This window comes from Orycteropus afer, unplaced genomic scaffold (assembly GCF_000298275.1).
Source record: "Orycteropus afer afer isolate SDZICR_OR568_19922 unplaced genomic scaffold, OryAfe1.0 scaffold00146, whole genome shotgun sequence".
NCBI lineage: Eukaryota > Metazoa > Chordata > Mammalia > Tubulidentata > Orycteropodidae > Orycteropus > Orycteropus afer.
The window spans coordinates 360,196-385,211 of record NW_006921733.1 but is presented as its reverse complement, the minus strand read 5'-3'; the positions used below and the strand labels follow the sequence as shown (position 1 = coordinate 385,211).

General features: G+C 39.1%; 1 protein-coding gene across 1 annotated transcript in view; it reads right to left on the bottom strand.

Moving 5' to 3' along the window:
- The window catches only part of HERC2 (HECT and RLD domain containing E3 ubiquitin protein ligase 2), a 554,454-nt gene that overhangs the window by 173,139 nt on the left and 356,299 nt on the right, over window positions 1-25,016 (bottom strand). The window contains exons 53-56 of the mRNA XM_007945978.1: window positions 23,992-24,167; window positions 16,446-16,557; window positions 14,599-14,680; window positions 14,356-14,499 (exon numbers count right to left, since the gene is read on the bottom strand). Of these exons, the coding sequence (XP_007944169.1) occupies window positions 14,356-14,499; window positions 14,599-14,680; window positions 16,446-16,557; window positions 23,992-24,167 (514 nt within the window). The remainder of the gene's footprint in view (window positions 1-14,355; window positions 14,500-14,598; window positions 14,681-16,445; window positions 16,558-23,991; window positions 24,168-25,016) is intronic.

Below are 25,016 nucleotides of genomic sequence, written 5' to 3'. Positions count from 1 at the left end.
CATCAAAAGGAGTAACCTATGTCTATCTGGAATTCCACAACAGGAAGACAAAAATAAAACCACTGAGAAAACTGTCCAAGATTTGTTGGAATAGAACTTGTTGATATGAAGAAAGATGTGAATATATTCATTCAAGAAGTCCAATGAAGCCCAAACAGGATAGACACCAAAACAAAATCACCAAGACAGACTATCATCAAACTCATGAAAGACAAAGACAGAATCCTGAAAGCAGCTTGGGAAAAATGGAAAGTTACAAAGGACAACCAATAAGAATAAGATAAGGACACAGAACTGAGAACCCAGAAATAGATCCATCGACCTATGGTCAGCTGATCTTTCACAAAGGGCAAAAATCCATTAAATGCGGAAGAGAAAGAATGTCTGTTTAATAAACGGCCCTGAAAAAACTGGATATCCATTTGCAGAAAAATGAAATAAGATCTGTACCTCACACCATACATAAAAACTAACACCAAATGGATCAAAGACTTACATGTGAAACCTAAAACTATGAGTTGAGGAAGACGTGCTGCTGAAAGAGACACACACTGTTGGGAAAGAGATGCAATAGACACGCATTGCTGAGTGACACACTGAGGAAAACGCAGTGCTGGAAGAGAGACTGAGACTGTGGCTGAGAGATGGTGGGCTGGGATAGAGACTAAGCATTTTTCCTGAACTTGAATCCTAGCCTGGTGCTTCCCTAATAAACCCTGTAATCAGTGAGTTCTGTGTGGCCACTGCAGCGAATTATCAAACCCAGGAGAGAGGTGCTTTGGGTGGAACGGTTGGTGAAAGGGCTGGAGGGAGGCAGCATGTCTGGCCTTGCAGGAATAGGCCTTGGGTTACTGATACTGATTCTGTCTTCCTCTTATGGGGTTAGAGGAGGTCAGGACAAGTGGCCTCCTTGCTTTAAATTTAGCAGGGACCTTCTAAAAATTAAATTTGTATGTGCTATTAAAGCTCTGGTGACATAATGGCTAAGGCATTTGACTACTACCTGGTTAAAACCTACCAGCCACTCCTCAGAAGGAAGACTGGGCAATCTAATTCAGTAGTGATACCACCTCTGAAACCCAAGGAGGAATCACTATGAGTTGGATCTGAATTGACGGCAGTGGGTTTGGTTTGGTTTGTTTTAAAAACTTCTCCAAAAGATTCAAAAGAGAATGTACAGATTGGGGGGAAATATTTAGCAATGACATATTTGACGAGAGACTTATCTCTAGAATTTATAGAAAACTCCAACACCTCAACAAAAAAAGGCAAATAATCCAACTCAAAAATGGGCAGAAGACAGAACAGACAATCGACCAAAGAGGATATTCAGATAGCCAACAAACATACGAAGAAATGTTCACGATCATTAGCCATTGTTGTTGTTATTTGCCATTGAGTCGGCCCTGACTCACAGTGACCCTTCCTTGGGTTTCCGAGGCAGTATCACTATGGAAGTAGGAATGCCCAACCTTCCTTCCGAGGAGAGGCTGGTGGGTTTGAACCACCAGCCTTCTGGTTAGCAGTCAAGTGCCTTAGGCATTATGCTACCAGAGCTCCTCATCAGCCATTAGAGAGACACAAATCAAAGCAACAGAAGATACCATCTTGCCCCAGCACTAGAAGCAAAGTTCAATAAGACAGAAAATAAAAAATGCTAGCCACTCCTCAGAAGGAAGATTGGGCAATCTACTTCCATAGTGATACTGCCTTGGAAACCCAAGGAGGGGTCGCTATGAGTCAGGGCTGACTTGATGGCACATAACAACAACAACAACAGACAGGACGTGGAGAGACTGACACTCTGATACACTGCTGGTGGGACTGTAAAATGGTACAACCATTATGGAAAGTAGTATGGCAATTCCAGAAAAGTTGGAGTTAGGAATACCATTTGAATGAGCCATTCCATTACTAGGTATATATACTAAAGAAGGGAGACCCAGGGCAAGAACAGATATATGTACACCATGATCACTGCAGCACTATTTATAATAGCTGAAAGATGGAAACAACCTTGGTCATCCATTCTGTAGATGATGAACACCTAACTATGGTACATATACACAATGGAATGCTATGAAACTCTTGCAAACACCACATAATGTGGATGAACTTGGAAGGCATTATACTCAGTGAAGTAAGTCAATCACAGAAGGACAAATATTCTATTAGTCCTTTATTATTAAAAGTCAAGGAAAGGTTTATATTTGGAAGGAAACATTCTTTGTTGGTTACTAGGTGTGGGAAGAGAGGAGAGGCAAATCTTTAGACAGAGAGAGACAAGTATTGATTTGGGTGAAGAGTAGGGCAAGTACCAAATATGAGTGATCAACACAGTGGCACTGAGGAAGAGGAATACATAGAGAAGTACATGGGAGGTACAGACCACAAAGATGAACCCTTCTGCACAAACAGTACTGCGCTGTCAGTGAAGGAAAACATGGATATATGGGTAAATAGATGAGTAGACAGGCAGAACAATAAGGAATATCCATGCAGGGGGAAGTATGCTCAAGACCATCTACAGGGTTGGCAGTGTTTCTACAAGTGTATTGCTATGTTCTATAAGAATTCGCAGGTGTATTGCAGAGCTGACAAGGGACAAGGTTGTAGTCCCTTCTTGGGGACAGCCAACTACCCAGAGCAGCTACCCAGAGGGAGGTAGCAGTTGAACCTGTGGGATTGGGACCATGGTCGCAGAGGACATCAAGCTCAAATGGAATAACATACAACAGAAAACATTGTTCTACCTCATACTTTGGCGAGTACAGCCTGGGATATTAAAAGCTTCCAAGCAGCCATCTAGATCGAACAATGGGTCTCTCATCCAGAGCAAGGAAGAATGAAGAAAACCCAAAATTCATAGAAACAATTAGTACAAGTGACTGTTACACCATGTGATCCTCAGCCTATACAACTATGAGAGCAGAAGAACTACATGGTGCCTGGCTACCATTTTCAACTAATCAGAGGGGGATCTATGTAGAAGATCCTGGATAAAGAGTGATAACAATGTGGAACAAAACACAAAATCATTCAGGGAAAAAATAAAAAGGGACCAGGTTTATGGGTCTGACAGAGCCTAGTGGAAGCACTTAGACTATGGTCCCTAGCTGCCCTTGAAGTCTGGAATTGAACCCACTCCTGTGGATTTCAGCCAAACAAAAGATAGGCATATGATGTGAAAATTTACACTAGGTAGATACACTCCTAGGAGAGAACAATCATGGGAGAATAGAAGGGCTGTATATGTACTGGGAGACAGCTGAGGGGGAAGGAGTGCATGGAGGGAAGGACACAGGTAAGATGTAACTAAGGGAAGCGAGTGGGAGGGAAATTGTTGCAGTGTGGTAAATTTTAGTCAATTACATGAGGCAAAGTGTATTTGAAATGCTGTATGAAAAGTGAATTTGCTCTGTAAACTTTCACCCAAATCACAATTAAAAAAAAGAAGAAAAGAAAAAAAGAATTCACTCTGAGGTAACCACAGAGAAACTTAATAATCTCCCTAAGCAAACCCAGAAGGAAGGAATACATATGGGGTTAGTAAGCACAGAACCAACAGTGAAGAAGAAAAGAGAGGAAACTAGTTGACTACAAAATTAACTCAGTACATTAAAGTATTTGTGATAAGAAAATCTCCAACAACATGACGAAAACCACAAATAAAATGACAGCTATCAATTCATACTATCACTAATTATACTAAATGTGAATGGACTAAATGCACCAGTCAATAGAAAAAGAGTGGCAGACTGGATGAGAAAATAAGACCCATCGATATACTGCCTACAAGACACCCACCTCAGACACAAAGATAACAAATTAAGAGTTAAGGGGTGGGAAAAAATATACCAAGCCAATGGTAACCAAAAAACAGCAAGAGTGGCAATATCAATTTCTGATACGACAGACGTTAAGGTGAAAAACAGCTTAAGGGACAAAGACAGACACTATATAATGCTGAAAGGGTCAACTGACCAAGAAGACATGACTATAATAAATATCTATGCACCCAACAAAAGTGCTCCAAAATATATGAAGCAAGTAATAATGGACTTGAAAGGGAAAACAGACAACTCCACAACAGCAGTAGGAGACTTTAACACATCACTTTCAAAGAGGGACAGAACAACAACAAAAAAAGCTCAACAAAGTTACAGAAGAACTCAACAACACAACCAACCAATTCAACTTCATAGACATAAAGAGAGCACTCCACCCAAGCAAAGCTCAATTCACATTCTTCTCCAGTGCACATGGATAATTCTTCAGAATAGATCATATGTTAGGACATGAAACAGGCCTCAGGGGGAGTTCTGTTAAGATGGTGGAATAGGCAGAAAGACTGCACAGACCCTCTTCAGCAAAGAAAAGGGGGACCAATTAACACAGACACAGAAGATAATCGTAGACCCCTGAGCCTGGAAGGGAAGGATATAGAAGTGGACTAAACTCCAAGTAGCAGAAGAATTTGCATGAAAACACCAAAAAAGAAGAGAAACAGAGCTACAGTCTGGCAGCGATCCTGACAGCCGAGCTTGCATATTGCCGAGTGGCGAAAGGACCCAAGAATTAACCTAAAACTCAGCACTGCTACCTAGGGACTGCACAGAGGAATTCTCTGGTGGCTGGTGAATAAAGGGAGAAGCAGCAAAGAGGAAGGAAGGCTGAGCTGTGGATTTTTGCCTGTCCCGAGGGTGCAACCATTTTGAATGTTTACAAGGGGCTTGACTATTTTAAATATTTAAAGCGACAGGATTCTCCCAGATTCCAGGGACTTAAGTACAGGCTCCACTTGCTGGGAACCTCAAGAACATTACAGATGTGGACGAATGGAAAGGTACGACATTTCCATTGTTACTTTTATACCCTACAACTTCTTGGTGAATGGAGGTGCAGGCATCCCTCATTCCCACCCACCTCCTGGGCTGGCAGGAATTTCATCCCAGTCTGCATACTCAGATGGAGACTGGGTGCCCTGCCCCGCACTGCCCCCATTGTTTTTTTTTTTCTTTTTTCAGTTTTTTAGTTTGTTTGTTTTTGTCTATTTTAAAACTACTATTATTATGATTACTTTTGTCCTTTTCATTATTATTCTTTATTCTTCCCCTCCCAAGTTCTACTTTTCAGCACTTTTTCTTTTCCCTGTTCCTGGTTGCAATTTTTTTTTCTCTTTCTCATGGTTAACCCCATTCCATGTTTTTCCTTCTGCATTTTTCCCATTTTTTTCTTCATTATTCTCCCTCTCTACCTTTTTTCTCTTATTGCCCTATCCCCAGATATTGCACTTTTTTAATTCTTTTTCCCTTTTTCTTTTTTTGCTTACTGTTCCTGTGCGATTACATAGTCTATTTTTTGTCCATTTCCTTTTACTTTTTTGATGGTTATTCAATTGTTATTTTTGTCTAACTGAGTGGAAGGCAGCAACAGTCTCCATATGACACAACTACACCCACAACGCCTGCAGCTTCACTTACTGAGTAAGAACTACCACTTCCTTCTCCACCAATGGTCCAACGATAAACAACCACCAGGAAGAGCCTGACTCACCCTTGGCTGCTCTTCACAAACAGTTAACGGTGATCTAAATACAACAACGCCACAATGTCTCAGAGATAACAGACCATCAAAGTCACACAAGCAAGCAAGATAAAGTGATAGACACAAGGGAGCAGGATACAGACCCAGAACATATCCCTGAAGAAGCAGTAGCATTAGAACTCTCTGATAAGGAATTCAAAAGAATTATATTTAGGTATCTTCAAAGGACTGAGAGACAAATGAAAGAAAACACAGATAAAACTCCAGAAGAATTCTGGAGGAAAATCCAAGAACAAAATTACAAAATAAATTAAAAATTAGAAATGATTCTAAATCTACAGACAGAAATCCAGAAGATTAAAACTAAATTGTCAGAAATAGATAACACATTGAAACGGTAAAGGAGTAGAATTGATGCAATGGAAGACAGATTTGAGATTGAAGACAAATACCTGAATACTTCTTTGGAAAGGGATCAATCAGAAAAAAGATCAGAACAAAATGAAGAACGCTTAAGGTTCATGTGGGATACCATCAAAAGGAGTAACCTATGTGTCACTGGAATTCCAGAACAGGAAGAGAAAAATAAAACCACTCAGAAAACTGACCAAGATTTGTTGGAGGAGAACTTCCCTGATATGATGAAAGAGGAGAATACATCCATTCAGAAAGTTCAACAAACCCCAAACAAAATAGACCCCAAAAGAAAATCACCAAGACACATCATCATCAAACTCATCAAAACCAAAGAAAAGAAAGAATCCTGAAAGCAGCACGGGAAAAACAAAAAGGTACTTACAAAGGACAACCAGTAAGAATAAGCTCTGATTTCTCAGCAGAAACCATATAAGCGAGAAGGCAATGAGATGATATACATAAAAGCCTGAAAGAGAAATATTTTCAACCAAGAATTATATACCCGGCAAAACTGTCCCTCAAGTATGATGGTGAAATTAGGACATTTCCAGATAAGCAAAAACGAAGGGAATTTGTTAAAACCAGATCAACCTTACGAGAGATGCTAAAGGGAGTCCTCTGAATAGAGAAACAAAAATAGCAAACAACAACTTACTATTAATACACAAGATAACATAACCCAGAAACCACAGTTAGAGACATATCTAAAGTAAAATAAGCTTACAAGATTGTAAACAGAGAACCAGAGACATCAATTGGCAAGTTAGGACAACTACAAACCAAAAAGAGGGAAAATACTGTGTAGTTACAGAACTTCTAAATGGTGAGGACGTAAAGGGAGTTGCAAGATACAATGGACTGTTCTAAACTGGGGGAGAAAATTATAAATCACAGGGTAACCTCAAAGTAAAATGATAAATCTTCAGATAAAGGAAAGATTTATCTATGGAAGGAAATTTTCTTTGTTGGTTACCAGGGGTGGGAGGGGAGAGGAGGGAACTGTTAGACAGGTACAAGGGAGATAAAGACAACAAAGATAAACCCTTTTGCACATAAAATACTGCGTTGTCAGTGAAGGCAAACATGGGTATATGGGTGGATAGATGGGTGGACAGGCTGAACTAGTAGGCATGTCTATGAAGCGAGGAGTGTACCTAAGGCTATGCATAGGGTTGGCAGACAGTGGTCCTATAAGGGTATTTGCGTGATCTGTAATAATTCCCAGGAGTACAGCAGAGCTGACAAGGGACAAGGTTGTAGTCACTTCTTTGTCACATCCAGCTACCCAGATGTACCGAATAGTTGAACCAGTGGGCTCAGGATCATAGTCACAGGGGACATCAGGCTCAATTGTCATAACATACTACACAAAACATTGTTCCACGTCCTATTTTGGCAAGTAGCAACTAGGACCTTAAAAGCTTGCAGGAAGCCATCTAGATGCAATGATGGGTATCTCTTCACCCAGAGCAAAGAAGAAGAAAACGAAAGATTCATGGGAACAATTAGTCCTGGCGACTGGTACACCATGCGATCTGCAGCCTGTACAACTATGAGACCAGAAGAACTAGATGGTGCCTGGCTACCACTGTCAACCACCCAGAAGGGGATCTATGTAGAAGATCCTGGATAGAGATGGAGAACAATGTGGAACAAAACTCAAAATCATTTGGAAAAAAAAAGGGTGGTGGGGGGGGAACCAGGTTTGCTGGCCTGACAGAGCCTGGTGGAACCACTGAGACTATGGCCCCTAGATGCCCTTCAGGTATGGAACTGAACCCACACCTGTGGCTTCCAGCCAAACAAAAGACAGGCATATAAGTTCAACATTTATCTGAGGTAGATACGCTCCTTGGAGAGAATAATTATGGGGGAAAGAACGGCTGTTTGCGCACAGAGAGGCAGCTCAGGAGTGCATGGAGGGATGGACATAGGGAAGAGGTAACTATTGGGTGGAAATGAGAGGGGAGCTGTGTCATTGGGGTACTTGTAGTCAATGTCATGAGACAAATTGTATGTGAATGGCTGTATGGAAACTGAATTTGCTCTGTAAATTTTCACTTAAATCACAATTAAAAAAAAAGACTCAATAAATTCAAAAACATCATCTTGGACTACAATGCTATAAAATTAGAAATTAATAACAGGAAGATCAAAGGTAAAACGTGGAAATTGAACAATACACTGCTCAAAAACTACTGGGTAATAAAAGAAATAAAGAATGAAATAAGAAAAAAATTCCTAGAAACAAATGAGAATGAGGATACATCTTACCAAAATCTATGGGACATACCGAAAACTACTCAGAGGTCAATCTGTAGCAATAAATACACATTTCAAAAGAATAGGAAAGAAACAAAATCAACACTCTAACTTAACAACTCCAATAATTAGAAAAACAACAACAAAAGAAACCTACAGTATCCAGAAGTAAGGAAATAATAAAGATTACAGCAGAAATAATTGAAATAGAAACAAAAAAATCAAAACAAGGTGTTCTTCTTGTTGTTATGTGCCGTCAAGTCGGACCTGACTCATAGCAACCCCTCCTTGGGTTTCCGAGGCAGTATCACTACAGAAGCAGATTGCCCCACCTTCTTCAAAAATATTAACAAAATTGGCAAACCACTGGCAAATCTAACAAAAGAAAAGAAAAAGAAGATACAAATAACAAGAATAATAAACAAAAAGGGTGACACTATAATAGAACCAACTGACATAAAAAAGATACTGGCAGAATATTATGAAGAACTGTACTCCAAAAGATTCAAGATCCTAGAGGAGATAGACAAGTTTCTGGAATCACAAGACCTGCCTTAACTAACTCACTCAGAGATAGAATACTTGAATAGACCCATAACAAAGGAAGAAATTGAATGGATCATAAAAAAACTTTCCACAAGAAAAAGTCCTGACCCTAAAGGCTTCACTTGAGAATATTACTGAACATTCAGGGAAGAGTTGACACCTGCACTACTCAAGCTATTCCAGAACACAGAAGAAGACAAAATACTTCCAAACTTATTTTATGAAGCAGGCATAACACTAATACCAAAACCAGGGAAAGACACCACTAAAAAGGAAAACTACAGACCAATATCCCTCATGAATACAGACATAAAAATCTTCAACAAAATCCTAGCCAACAGAATTCAACAACATATCAAAAGAATAATACATCCTGACCAAGTGGGATTCATACTTGGTATTCAAGGGTGGTTCGACATCAGAAAAGCAAATAATGTAATCCACACCACACAAACAAAGCAAAAGAAAAGATCCATATGCCCATGTAAATCTACACAGAAAGGCATTTGATAAAATCCAACATCAGTTCCTGCTCAGAACTCTCAGCAAAATAAGGATAGAAGGGAAATTCCTCAACATAATAAAAGGCACATATCCAGAGCCAACAGCCAACATTATTGTTAATGGAGAAAGACTCAAAGCATTCCCCTTACAAACGGGAACGAGCCAAGGATGACCTCTATTACCATTCCTATTTAACAATGCACTGGAAGTCCTAGCCAGGTCAATAACGCAAGAAAGAGAAATAAAAGGCATACAAATTGGCAACGAGGAACTAAAGGTATCTCTTCATGGATGATATGATCCTGTACATAGAAAACCAAAGATACTCAGCAAAAAAACTACTGGAACAAATTGAGAGGTTCAGCAAAGTGGCAAGATACAAGGTTAACATAAAAAAATGAGTTGGGTTCCTTTGCACCAACAAAGAGACCTCAAAAAAAAAGAAATACAGGAAATTATGTCATTTACAACAGCTACCACAAAGATAAAATATCTAGGAATAAGCTCTGGTAGCATAGTGCCTAAGGCACTTGACTATTAACCAGCCACTCCTCAAATAGAAGATGGGGCAATCTACTTCTGTAGTGACACTGCCTCGGAAACCCAAAGCGGGGTCGCTATGAGTCAGGTCCAACTCAATGGCACATAACAACAACAACAACAGGGACACAAAAGACCTATACAAAGAAAACCATGAAGCACTACTATAAGAAACTACAAGGGATCTACATAAATGGAGGAACTTGCATTGTTTATAGATAGGAAGACTGAATATTGCGAAAATATCAATACTACCTGAAGCAATCTACACATTTAATGCAATCCCAATCCAGATACCAACCAAATTTTTAAGGATATAGAAAAAATAATTATGATGTTGGCAAAATTGGGTGTCTAATTGCAGAAAAATGAAACAACACCCATATCTTACCCGATACACAAAAACAAACTCAAGTTGGATCAAAGATGTAAATGTAAAACCCAAAACTATAAACTTCATCAAAGATAAAATGGGGGCAAAACGAGGGGCCCTAATTTATGTCATAAATAGACTATCAAGTGTATCCCAGAATGCACAAGAGGTGGAAGAGAAGCTAGATAACTGGGACATTTTAAAAATTAAATTCTTATGTGCATGGAAAGACTTCATCAAAACGGTAAGAAGAGAACCTACATATTTGGAAGAAAATATTTGCTGACATATTTGACAAAGGACTTAGCTACAAAATCTATAGAAAACTTCAACACCTTAATGCCAAAAAGACAAACAATCCAGTTCAAAACTGGACAAGAGACATGAACAGACATTTCACTAAAGATGTTATGATGGTGGCCAAGACACACATGAGGAATTGCTCATGGTCATTATCTGTTAGAGAGATGTAAATCAAAACAACCATGAGGTATCATCTCACCCCAGCAAACTTTGCTATTAGCAAATTTCAACAGGACAGAAAATAACAAATGCTGGTGAGGCTGCAGAGAGATTCAACATTCATACACTGTTGGTGGGACTATAAAATGGCATGGTGTTTCCTTAAAAAATTGAAAACAGAAATAGCATTTCCAGCAATTCCACCACTAGGAATATATCTTAAAGAGGTGAGAAATAGGACACAAACAGACATATGCACACCCATGCTCATCACAGCACAATTCATTATAGCAAAGAGATGGAAACTATCTAAATGCCCATCAACAGATGAATGGATAACCAAACTATGGTACATTTACAGAATGAAATACTACGCTACAGTAAAGAACAATGAAGAATATGCATATCATCTCACAATGTGAATCAATCTAGAGGACAGTATGTTGAGTGAAACACATCAATTGCAGAAGGACAATTGGTGTATGAGCCCATGACTGTAAAAAGTGAAGGAAGGGTTTGCTTAGAGAAGGGAACTCACTTTGTAGGTAACCAGGGTGGAGAAGGGGATAATTTTGGACTAGTCAGGGACCACACACCAAGTTGGGTAAGGGGAGGGATGGTATGGAAAGAGTCTGTGACTAGGGAGGACCACCGAATTGTGCACATAACATATAGACAACAGAGGCTAATACCAGCATCCATAACACTGCATTACCATTAACACAAAACACCAGGCTACACATAAACATATAGACAACTGAGAAGTTCAGATGGGGGTCAGTGAACAGGAATATTCCTAGACCAATGATAGATTCAGCTGAGGCTAATCTTGCACACGTAACAGTGATACAAAATACCCAAAATCATTACAAAAGCAGCAGAAGACAAACATAGAGCTATCCCTCATTGACTTTCAGATTTTGAGGGAGAGAGATCCACCGGATCTGCCAACTCAGGACCACAGTACTGGGGGACACCAAACTCAACTGGCACAACAAAAAACATAATCTTGTTCCACAACGGTGGTGAGTAGCGACTGGGGTCTTAAAAGCTTTCAAATGACCATCTAAGGTGCAGCTGATGGTATCCTACTGTCAGAAGCAAAGAAGAATAAAGAAAAACAAGGGCATTTGGAAACTATCAGCCCTAGGACATATCCTCAAGACCAGAACTACATGGTGCGCAGCTACCAATGCCAACCACTTGGGAGGAGATCAAAACTGGAAATCCTGGATAGAGTGGGAGGAAAAATGTGCAACAAAATCTAAAAACACTATAATAACCAGAATTACTGGTTGGATGCAGTCTGGTGGAACCCCCAAGACTACGGCCCTGGGATACACTTCGAGCCTGGGATAAAATTCATTCCCAAAAGCTGTCTCTCAGCCCAACAGTAAATAAGACTTGCATGCAGAACACTCAACCTAGGACGATACACTCGCTTACTTTACAAAGATACATCCCTTGCAGCAATCAGCCATGGGGCACCAGAGGGGCAACATTCATAAGGAGGAAAAGCTAGATAGACAGAAGTGCATAACTAAGAAGGGCACAGGGATTGGGGGTTGGGGGGAGTCACTGGGAAGGGAGAGGAGGAGAGTGGTTTAGGGTTGGAGATGGTAATTGGGGAGTGAAACCAAATGTACATGAAATGTTGAATGTAAAACAAATCCTCTTCGTAAATTTGCACCTAAAGCACGATAAAAACAAACAAACAAATAAAACACATCTGTTCACACTTCCCCCAGCATGGAGTATTTCCCTTGTGCATTCTTCTCCTTGCCTCAGAACTGAAGAATACTGTCTTAACTCCCAAGACCTCTCTTTAAACATCTGGGGCAAATTAGGCTCCCAGTCCACCTAACATCCACTCTCCCTCATCCCTAACAGAGACCCCATATTACCAGGATACAATCTGCTCAGCTAAAAATCATGCTTCCTTGCCTCCTGTGCCTATAAGGGATGGTGACTGAGAGGCAACAGAAGTGAGGCTTCCAGAAAAACTCCTTAGAAGGGGCTGAACGGGCTGGAAGAAACGCTTTTCTTACGCCTATTTTTCCTATGCCTGGAACTTGGATGTGACGGTTAGAGGTGAGTAGTGTCCACATTTCAATAAAGATGGATAGAAAGAATGATCCCAGGTACTCACAGACATGGTGCTGCCTACTAGCCCTGGTCTCCTAACTCTAGATTTTACATAGATTATTGTTGTTATGTGCCATCAAGTCAGCTCTGACTCACAGTGACTCTATGTTGGTTACCTCTGTGCCACTCTAACAAAGCGATGGCTTGAACAAACAGGAGTTTATTCTCTTACAGTTTGGAGGCTTCAAGTCTGAGTTCAGAGTGCCAAGCTCTAGGAGCTAGGTGAAAGCCCCTCAACCTTGAGCTTCAGCTCTGCCTCCAGCTCCTGACCCACTGGAATCAGAGGCTTTTCTTCACTCAGGCAGCTGCTGGCTGCTGAGATTAACAAGCCCAAGGTTGACAAGTAAAAAGGCACAGTTCCAATGTTACCAAGCCACATCAAACCAAACTCACTGCCATCGAGTTGATTCAACTCATAGCAACACCTCCTTCAAGTCCATTGAAAGTCCCAACGTCAGCAGATCATGGCAGGTTACTGAACAATGACACGGCTACATGCAGGGTTCAAGCATACCATAAGCTAGAGACCATTCCCAAAGCTGTTTCTTATGTACAGGATGAAGACCACATAGCCAAAGCAGTTACTCAGCTGCTCCAATAGATTCCATCATGGAGTTAATTACCAATCTCACCATGGGGAATAACTACATTTAGCTGCCCAGCCAACTCAAGGAGGTCCAGCCAAATTGACACACAAACTTAAACTACCACAACCTATGTAGAACAGAAGGAAACACCACCTGGTCCTAGGTCATTCTCACAATCCTTAATGTAACTTGAGCCCATCCTTGCAGCCACTGTGTAAATCCATAATGTTGGGGGGGGTCTTCTGGTTTTATGCTGACCCTTCACTTTATCAAGCAAGTGATTTCTCCAGGAAATGGTCCCTTCTAACAGTATGGCCAAAGTAAGTGAGATGAAGTCTGGCCATTCTACCTTCTAATGAGCATTCCAGCTGCACTTCTTCTAGGGCAGATCTGTTCATTTACAGAGAAGAAAGACAAAATTCTATATGGCTTAAGCCACTGTCATTTGGATTTTCTGTTACATGGGGGTTAAACTTAATCCTATTCAGAACAAGCTGGAACTAAGTTCTGTACCTAATTCAGCTCTGTTCCCCACAGGCCTAGCATAGTGCTTAAAAATAATACTAAATAAAGGTTTACAAAATTGAAGGAGTATGGATTTTTTTGTTTTTAAGAATCTTTTTCATCACTGGGGTTCACTGACACTTTCAGGAAAAATAGCACAATTTAAAAATAGAACTCTATCCCTGATTTCATAGATGCTATGGACCATGGACTCATGGAAGGATCAGGTCACACACTCACACAACTGAAATGACAATAACGGCAGGCCTCCAAAAACCCTACTTTAGTAATCGTAATTAAATTTTGGACCACCTCAAGATTTATATTCTCCAATTTTTATTCCTGCAAATTAAGAAAAACTTGAAAAAGAATCCAAGGACCACTTAGGAAGTTATTTCAGGAGTTTAATTACATGCAGAGTAGGAGTTTTAGGTGCACCCTTACAAAATAGAGACACTGGGCTTGTACCTGAGTGCACAGCCACCTTCTTCACCATGTAGTTGCTTAGGGCTGTTATCTGCCGTGGGATGGGCACAGTCCCACTGGAGAGGCCAAGCCCTAGCCGCCCGTTGGTGGCTTCTCCACAGGCATAGACCTTCCCTTCTACAGTTACTGCAAGGAACAAGCAGAGGAAAAGGACTCAGATCATAACAACTATATTTCTGGTGTTAAGCACAATTAAACACTTTAAAAATTATAACATAATCATACCTGCAAACAAACTTTTAGAACCTCCAGCTACCTGTACTACATTCAAAGCAGACAGGGTCTCAGAGAATGAAGGAACTTTTATCTACAACAGAATTTTTTTAAAAGGAAAAGATAATTATTTCATTAAGTAAAACTTAAGTACCTTATTAGATGATACAGTGAAACCCATGAAAGCCGAACTCAGCAGCACTGCCTTGTTTTTGTGGGTCTTGCAAGTTTTCCACCTTTGGCAAAGTGCAATCTTAACCACTCTTCTATTGCTTGGTTTAGTAGAAAATACTTGTTTTCCTTCTCTGACAGCTTTCAGCCTGACACAGGTTCCAGCTTTTGTATAAAGAATTACTTTTGTACAAAGAATTACTGTTAATATGTATGGTTATATTAACAAAAGGGCATCTTATCTCTTAGGGGTAATACTGCAGTATTTAAAGATGAAATGACACATGAACTTTAATGTAAAATAAATCAGGGGGGAGGTAGCCATCTGTTGAGAGCTTTTGAGGCTGCTACCAGTGACTCGCTGCCCTATAGAGTACTATTGAAGATTTCCATAATAAAAGGCTAAATACAGATCTAAATAAATATCTTATAAGCTATCGTTTATTTCAAGTTATGTCTTGCTCACTGTCTTTGACATCTCTAAGAAATTATATGCTTAAACCGCCCATGGTAAATGGATATGATTTAATTTAAAATACTTAACCTTGTCTAAGACATCCTTTATGATTCTCTATGTATCAGAAATTATCAGTCAATCATTACTACCATAGTGTAAGAGAGAATTTCCATTACACTGTGGATCATCAAACCTAGCCCTTCCAAATCTAACTTTTCAGGTGAAAACTCTAACCACAACAGTGAGCAATTAGGACTTCCAAAGACAGCCTGCAGAACCAAGACCAACATGCACTCTCACAAATGATAAATTTATTTGTACTCCACAAACGTTAAGTCAAGACCGTTCAAATAAAGAAAAAAATTCACGGTACTGGGGCCCTTAACATAAATGAGTTCTAAATTTAGTTCTCAGGGTTTCAATTATGAAGGCAAGTAGTAAGGGAAATTATGCGAACATTCACTGAATACTAGAAGTATAAACACTTATTAGAATTAAAATTTGGAGGAACTTGTCTTCTGGTTCCTCAGACAAGAGACACAGTAATACAAGGACACCGAATTCAACTCTAGCCCAAATGCATTATTTCTTACATTTACTCTTTAAAACACTGTTATTTTTTTATTAGCAACTTAAAATACTTTACAAATTAACCTTTCATCGAAGTACTATGGGATTAAAGATGTCAAGCTGAATGACCACAAAAAGGAAATATATGTACATGTACACACTTGTGTCTCTAAGCTCACAAAGCATCCTTTCTCAACACAGAGGCCATTTCATTCTGAAGCATCTCAGATACCCAGTGTCTAGAGGGTACAGATTATATCTTGCTCATCTTTGTACCAATGTGGCATTCTATACATTATTATGTCCATGATAATCAAAAATGTTTACTGTGTTAAAGACAAAAGAAGTATATTTTATCTCTATAATTTTTATAAAACAGCAATAGAAAAACTATCTCTATAGTATACCATTTTCCAAGGACAAAGGCTTTTCAGAAACTGAATTTGATAATATCTATTAGAGCACGTTTGGGGTTTTTTTTTTTTTGGATTAGCGTATGTCAAGAATAACTTCAGAAAAATACACTTTAAAAAACAACATACGGAAGGTAAAACGATTATAAAAAAGTCAGAAGATGTACTGTTGCTGTTGTTGAACATTTCCCAGATAAAGGAACGACAAACATTGTTTCTGACAGCAGGATGCACGTGGCTGGAGGTACCTTAGAGCCCTTCAGTCCGCCCAGCTGGTCCTTGTCGTTCAGCCCCCACACAAACACTTTGGTTCTTATCGTAGCAGCCAATTCCAGTCCTGCAGCCTTCTTTCTCATAAGGCTAACCAACGGAAGAAATATAGAAATATAGGTTAGCCAGTATGGGTGGCTTACTGGTTATTATCGAAACATTTGTTTTAGGTTTTATTACAGTAAAACTCTAAGAATATACAGGAATAATGGTTCCAGAGGGTCAAAATCTCTAAACTAGAATACTAGAATTTTATATTAGCTTTTTATTCATTGTGTGTGTGTGGTGTGCATTTCTCTTTCTCCTTAAATATCAAGTTGAAGATACTTAAAAAAAATTATTGTGCTTTGTGTGAAAGTTTACATAGCTAATTAGTTCTCCATCCAATAATTCATGCACAAATTGTTCTGCAACACTGGTTGCAATCTCTGCAATGTGTCAGCACTCTCATTTCCACGCAGGGTGCCTAGTTTCCCTATGTCCAATTTCCCAGCCCCTTTCAGCCTTACCTTTGCTTGGGGACAAATGTTGTTCCCTTGATCTCATACAGTTGCCTGTTCTCAGGAGCATATTCCTCAAGGCTACAGTTTATTTTATAGGCCTGTCTAATATTAGATTGAGAAGTGGTCTCTGGGAGTGGCTGCAGTTCATTACAAGGGTGACTTAGGGCAATAGTCTTATGAGTTCCTGCAGTATCCAGTAAATTTGGTCTTTTTTATGAATTTGAGTTTTAATCTACATTTTTCTCCCATTCTAACAGGGACCTTCTATTGTGTTCCTGATCAGAATGGTTGGCAGTAGCAACGAGGCACCACCTAGTTTTTCTCATCTTAGGTTACAGGAGACTGTGGTTCAGTAGTCTTTTGGACTAATTGCTTCCTTGAGTATTTGGTTATCTTCATTCTCCTTTGCTCCAAGCATGAAAGGACCAATAGTTCTGCCTTACATGACTTCCTGCAAGCTTTAAAGACCCCAGACACTATTCACCAAACTACAATGTAGAACAGTATCTTTATGTCCTTTGCTATGCAACTGATCTGAATGCCCCCCAAGACTATGCTCTTTAGTGTCTTCAAGCCCAGTAGCTCAGTCCTACAAAGTGTTTGGTTATGTGTATGTATATATATATATATATATATATATATATACACACACACATATACATATATATACATACACACACACACACACACACACACACAAAACGTACAAATAATGGATGTAGAAAAATTCAAAACCATTATCTACACATGCCCACAGGTGTTGCTCATACCAACTCCCAAATCTATTTAGCATGCATACCTATTTATGTATCCACTTAGAAATTATTGTTTATTATTACTGTTGTTGCAGGATTATATATGATACAGTATTTACCACAGTTGTCCTTTATTCTTGAATACCTTTCAGTGTCTTCCTTTGCTTTGGCCACGTTGTGCTGACTTTCCCTATATTGTGTATTGCTTTTCTTGACACAAGAATTAATATGTCTAATATTTGGTTGGGCAATCTACTTCTGTAGTGATACCTCCTCAGAAACCCAAGGAGGGATCACTATGGTCGGGGCCGACTTGAGGGCACATAACAACAACATCTAGTTAGTGATTCTCCCTCTGTTACCTTCCCATTCCTGGAAACTATTAAAGAAAATTACTTTCTAAAACTATTCTTGATTTTTTATAATGTTGTTGTTACTGTTGTTATGTGCTGTCAAGGCAGACACAACTCATAGTGACCCCTCCTTGGGTTTCTGAGGCAGGATCACTACAGAAGCAGATTGCCCAACCTTCCTTCTGAAGAGTGGCTGGTGGTTTTGAACCACCAGCCTACTGGTTAGCAGTCAAGTACCTTAGGCACTACGTTACGAGAGCTCCTGATTTTTTATAACAGTGCCTCATATAATATTTGTTCTTTGGTAACTGACTTTTCAATTGCATAATGTCAATTTGTGAAGTGTTTCAAGATTCAATTTTATTTTTTATCATTGCACAATATCCCATTTTACCTATGTACCACAATTCATTTATCCATTTATGCACTGATGGACACTTAGGTTATTTCCACCTTCCTGCTACTGTGAATATTACTGCAATAAACATGGTTGTGCATATGTTTATTCATGTCTCAACTCTTTTTTTCTCTAGCACATAAACATAGGAATAGGATTGCTGGATCATATGGTATTTCTATTTCTAGCTTCTTAAGGAAGCACCATACCATTTTCTGCAGTGATTTATCACTTTACAGTTCCACTAGTAGTGTTTAAGAGTTTTATCTTCCCCACAACCTCACTAGCATTTGTTGTTCTCTGGATATTTGATCAGTGCCATTATTACCAAGATTAGATGGTATCTCATTAGATTTGCATTTCTCTAATGGCTAATAAGGAGCTCTGGTAGTGTAATGCCTAAGGCACTTGACTGTTAACCAGAGGGCTGGCGGATCAAACCCACCAGACACTCCTCAGAAGGAAGGTTGGGCAATTTACTTCCATAGTGATACCGCCCCAGAGACTCAAGGAGGGGACACTATGACTTCGGGCCAACAAGCACATAACAACAACAACAACGGCTAATAACTCTCTTGATGACTCATAACAATACCTACTGATTTCCATGGTGCATACCTATTATGGGTATAAATGTAGAGAACACTACTTAAACTGCAATTGGCACTGCAACATTTCTAAATCTGTCTGATCACTTGTTCCCCTTGCCCCCCAAAATATATACATGCAACTGTGTATAAATACATGCAACTGTGTATAAATAAAATACATGCAACTGTGTCAACTCCAAGGTATTCTAACACATGTTCTGAGGCAAAAGGCCACTTTCTTCTTTGACACTCTCCCCACCCAGACCCCCAGCCATTTCCCTGCCTCCTTTTCCTCCCAGGAGTCCTGATGTACACCTGGAGAAGTTTCTAGAGCTTGCTCATTCCCATTACCTCACCTGTCTTCAATGGGCTAGAGGATTAACCAATAGTAGCCAAAGCACTCCAATTTTCTTGGTTGTTACTTTAATGCCAGGTGTTAATGAACTGTTCTCTGCATTTCGAATTTCATATTTATTTGTTATTCCACTTTTATTCTATTTGTATAAGGTAGGATGAACAATTGAGGGCTCCGTAGATTAGGTCAAATTGTTATAGGTAAAATTTTTTAGCACATTTAAATACTAATGAACATTTAGTGTAAGGAATCTAAATTTTATGGTGTTGGGATAAAAACGTACAGAAATTCTTTTATCTGATACCAGACAAAGGAAAGCATTGTGATCATCTGAAATAATCCACAACACAGTTTTAGTCAAAAACATGTACTGAAAACCAAGAGAGATTCAAAATAGTTTAATAACTGGCGCCATGTAACCATCCACATTGCAGAACCGATGCCCCTTGGTCAGTTTGGGGCACACAGGCATAATGACTACGTCCCTGCAGAGATTGCTAAGATCACGGAGTCACCTAAAGCTAGCTAATGACAGATTACAGGAAAAAAAAACATTACATTCAAACACCTAGATTTTCTTTTGGGAATATATTCAATTATGTAAAAATATGATCAATAAAGTTTAAAACATTTTTATTTCACATATACAGTTGCTGTTGTTATGTGCCGTCGAGTTGGACCTGACTCATAGTGAACCCTCCCCCCTCCTTAGGTTTCCAAGGCAGTATCACTACGGATGTAGACTGCCCAACCTTCCTTCCAAGGCATGGCTGGTGGGTTTGAGCCGCCAGCCTTTTGGTTAGCAGTCAAGTGCAGGCACTATGCTACCAGAGCTCTTACATATAGGGTACATATGTTGTTTCTATTTGCCCAATTTTAGTAGCTACTGAATAAGAAAGTGCTAATCTTTAATCTTTTCTCTTAAAAATCCCAATGATTTCCTTTTTAAAGTGATCTGGTATTTTCCTTATTTAATTAAATTTATGTATATAGATACAAGTGGTTTGAATTGTTGCTTCTCTGTCCAAAGGACTGCCTTTAGCATCTCTTGTAAGGTTGGTCTGGTTTTGACACATTCCCTTAATTTCTGTTTATCTGGAAATGTCCTAATTTCACCATCATATCTGAGGGACAGTTTTGCTGGGTACATAATTGTTGGTACAAAATTTTTCTCTTTCAGTGTTTGATATAAACCATCCCATTGTCTTCTCGCCTGCATGGTTTCTGCTGAGAAATCCAAGCTTAGTCTTATTGGTTGACCCTTGTAGATAACTTTTCGTTTTTCCCATGCTGCTCTCATGATTCTTTCATTGTCTTCGGTTTGGGCAAGTTTGATGATGATATGTCTTGGTAATTTTCTTTTGGGGTCTATCTTGTTTGGGGTTTGTTGGACTTCCTGAATGGATATATTTTCATCTTTCATCATACTAGGAAAATTCTTTTCCAACATATCTCCAACAATTTTCTCTGTGGTTTTATTTGCCTCTTCCTGTTCTAGAATTCCAATTACATGTAGGTTATTCCTTTTGATTGTATCCCACATGAACCTTAGGCTTTCTTCATTTTGTTTTGATCTTTTATCTGAATTATCTCTTTCCAAAGAACTGTTCATGTACTTGCATTCAATCTACCTAATTCTGTCTTCCATTGATTCAATTCTGCTCCTTTGTCCATTCAATGTCTTATCTATTTCTGAAATTTTGTTTTAATCTTCTGGATTTGTGTGTGTAGATTTTGTATCATTTCTAATTTTTCAATTATTTTGTGATTTTGTTCTTGTATTGTCTTTCAAAATTGTTCTAGGGTTTTCTTTGTATATTCCTTGATCTGTCTCTTAATTCACTGAAGGTTGTTGTTAGGTGCCGTCAAGTCATTTCTGACTCATAGCGACCCCATGCACAGCAGAATGAAACACAGCCCGATCCCGCGCCCGCCAGCCCCACAATCCCTGCTATATTTGAGCCCATCATCGCAGCCACCGCATCAATCCATCTCATTGAAGGTCTCCCCCTCTTTCATCGACCCTCTACCATACCAAGCATGACATCCTTCTCCAGGGAATGGTCTCTTCTGACAATATGACCAAAATAGGTGAAATGAAGTCTGGCCATTCTCACTTCCAAGGAGCATCTCGGCTGCACTTCCCCCAGACAGATCTGCTAGTTCTTTTAGCAGTCCATGGTACTTTCACCATTCTTCGCCAACTCAAAAGCATCAACTCTTCTTCAGTGTTCCTTATTCACTGTCCAGTTCTCACATGCATATGAGGCAACTGGAAATACCATGGTTTGTGTCAGGTGCACCTTAGTCCTCAAGGAGACATCCTTGCTCCTCAGCACTTGAAACAGTTCCTTCGCAGTTGACTTTCCCAATGCTACACGTTGTCTAATGTCCTGACTGCTGCTTCCATTGGCATCGATCGTAGAACCAAACAACGTGAATTCTTTGACAACCTCAATCTTCTTTCCATTTATTGTGATGCTGCTCATTGGTCCAGTTGTGAGGATTTTTGTTTTCTTTATATTGAGACATAATCCATTCCGCAGACTGTATTCTTCAACCTTCATCAATAAGTGCCTTAAGTCATCCTCACTTTCCACAAACAAAGTTGTATTGTCTGCATATCTCAGGTTGTTAATGATTCTTCCTCCAAACCTGATGCCACGTTTTTCTTCATATAGTCCAGCTTCTTGGATTATGTGCTCTGCATATCATTGAAGGTACCAAAATATAATTCTTTTGAATTCTTTATCAGGGAGTTCCAATGCTTCATCTTCCTCAGGGATGTATTTTGGGTCTATACCCTGGTCCTCTGTTTCTCCTGCTTTATCTTGCTTCTTTGTGTGGACTGTGATGCTCTGTTGTCTCTGAGGCATTGTGGCATTTTTGTGTTTATATTTAATTGGTGATTGTATGTGGGAGTGACTTGCCCACAATTTTTGTTTTCCTTGTGTTGTTTGAATGTTATCTATACAAACAGGGTACTATGTTCCTCTATTTGCTAGTTGACAGCACTTATACACTCACCACCTGTACCTTTCCTGTTGTCTGCCTCTCATATGTCTCTGCTGACCTTGGCAAACAGAGCCTATTCTTAAGTCCCTGGAATCTGAATGAGAATGCTATCACTTTAAAATCCAAAATGGTTGCCACTTGGAAAGATTCAAAATGGCTTCACCCTCGGTCATGTTAAACATCCAAAATGGCCACAACTTGTAAACATTCAAAATGGCTGCACCCTCCGGACAGCAGAAAGTCAACAGCTCAGATTGTCTCCCTCCTTGCTGTTTCATAGTCATAGGCCAGCAGCACAGTCGTCCTGCAGCCCTTAGTGACCAGGGCTGATCTTTAGGTCAATTCTCAGGTCCCAACACCACTTGGAAATATACAGGCTGTTGGTCCAATCAGAGTAGCTGACATTCCACAACTCTGACTGTCTCTGTACTCACTCTTTCTGTTCAGGTTTTTTCACTAGTTGGTGCCTAATCCACTTCTGCATAGTTCCTTTCAAAGTGCAGGGCTCCAGCATGATCTTCTATATCTCTGTTAACTGGTTTTTCTTCTCTTTGTTGAAGAGGGTCTGTGTCCCTTGTCTGCCTAGTCTTCTATCTTATTACCAAAGTGCCCTGGGCAATCTACTTCTGTAAAGATTTACAATCTTGGAAACCCGAAGGGGGTTGCTATGAGCCAGAATCAACTTGATGGTACTAAATTAGGTTTTGTTTTTTTCTCTTTGTATAGGCTGCTCCCCTTGCCTGAAACACTCTTTCCTACCTACTTTGCTATGGTAATTCTTACTCTTCCTGTAATTCTGGTTTTAGGGGGGAGGTTTTCCTTTTTTTCCCTGACAGATCAATGCCCCTACTGGAGACTCTCAAGAGCATCACACCCTCTCCTTCTTGTCACTCAACACTGCTATGTCACATTTATGTAATAAGATCATTTGATTATTATCTGGCTCCTACCTTTAAATTTTAAACTCTGTAAGATTAGGGATGAGTTTCTTTTGTTTTATTTTGCTTCTTCACCATGGTATTACCCATACAAAGAACAGGGATTGGCCCATGGTAGATGCTTGAGAGATATGTATTGAATGAATAAATACAGTAGCAGTCACCACCACAGTGCTCATTCAAAATAAAGAATTGAAAGAGTAAATGATGAAACACTACAATCCACAAAAATTGTTATCACTGTGAACTATTTATCAATGTGGATAAGAGTACAAAATAAAATACTAAGTAAAAAATAAATAACACACTATACCATTTCAATAGGAAAATATACTTAGGGACAGGAAAAAATATATATGTAAGGATATATACCAAGATCTTAACAAAAGTTATCTCAGGTAGAAAAATTAATCATTTTTATTTCCCTTTTTTCCAGATATAATGTGTTAATACATTAAATATTTTCTTAAAAATAGTATTTAAAATATGTAAAAATTCAATTAACATTTGACAGACATTCCTGTGGTCATAAAAGTACTGTCATTATGAGCTATACTCTCATTAAATGTTTATTTGTGAAAGTCAGCATGTGATGATGTCAGTATTAATAACTCTTACCTCCCACTACTGCCTTTATCATCCTCTTCCTCTTCGTTGTCTGAAGCTAAAAAAGGAACTGCAGCCAAATCTTCTTCTTCTGTACGAATCCGTCCCAGGATGATAAGACCATGGATTTTACAATCAATTCCTGAGCTCCTGCACTGTTTTATAGCAATTTCAATATACCTGTGATACTAAACACCAGGACAATGAGACACAGACTTTTCTAGGAACAAGTACATTAAATATGATCACTGGAAAGCAGGATGCTTCAGACACATCCCATAGGGGAGGTCAGAGCACCTCTATAATTGCTAAACCAAAAAAAAAAAAAACCTCACTGTTGTTGAATAGGCTCTTACTCATAGTGACCCCTACTTGCATTTCCAAGGCAGTATCACTATGGAAACACATTACCCCACCTTCCTTCTGAGGAGTGGCAGGTCGGTTTGAATTGCTAGCATTTAGTTAGCAGTCAAATACCTTAGGCACTTTATATCAAATGAGGTAGGCAAACACAGTGTAGACCCATCCAATTAGGGTTTGCTACAAAGTAAGTTATTTATTCATCAAATGTGTCTATCTGCGACATGGGACTCACATTAATATACTTGCTAAGGTTAAATAGTAAGACAGCCATATTGATTGTCTTCAAATCTTTCTGTCTCAGAACTTTTTTAATCTAAGATATATTAGTAAGCAAGTGAGTACATGCCAGGTAGTCACAATCTTCCTAATTTTTTAAATGAAACAAAAATATTTGAATATAAACAAATTAGATAAAAAAGAATAAAGAACCCTATGAAGTCATCTCCTAGTTTAACAATTATCACCAAAGAGAAAGTCTTAGTCATATATGGATTATCTTAAAGAAAAATTCTAGGGATTATAATGTTTAATAATTCTTCAATATGTATCACTAAGAGACAAGGACAATTTTTTATCCTGTTTGGGGTTCGTGGACTTCCTGGATGGGTATATCATCATCTTTCATCATTTCAGGTAAGTTCTCCTCCAGCAAATCTTGGACAATTTTCTCAGTG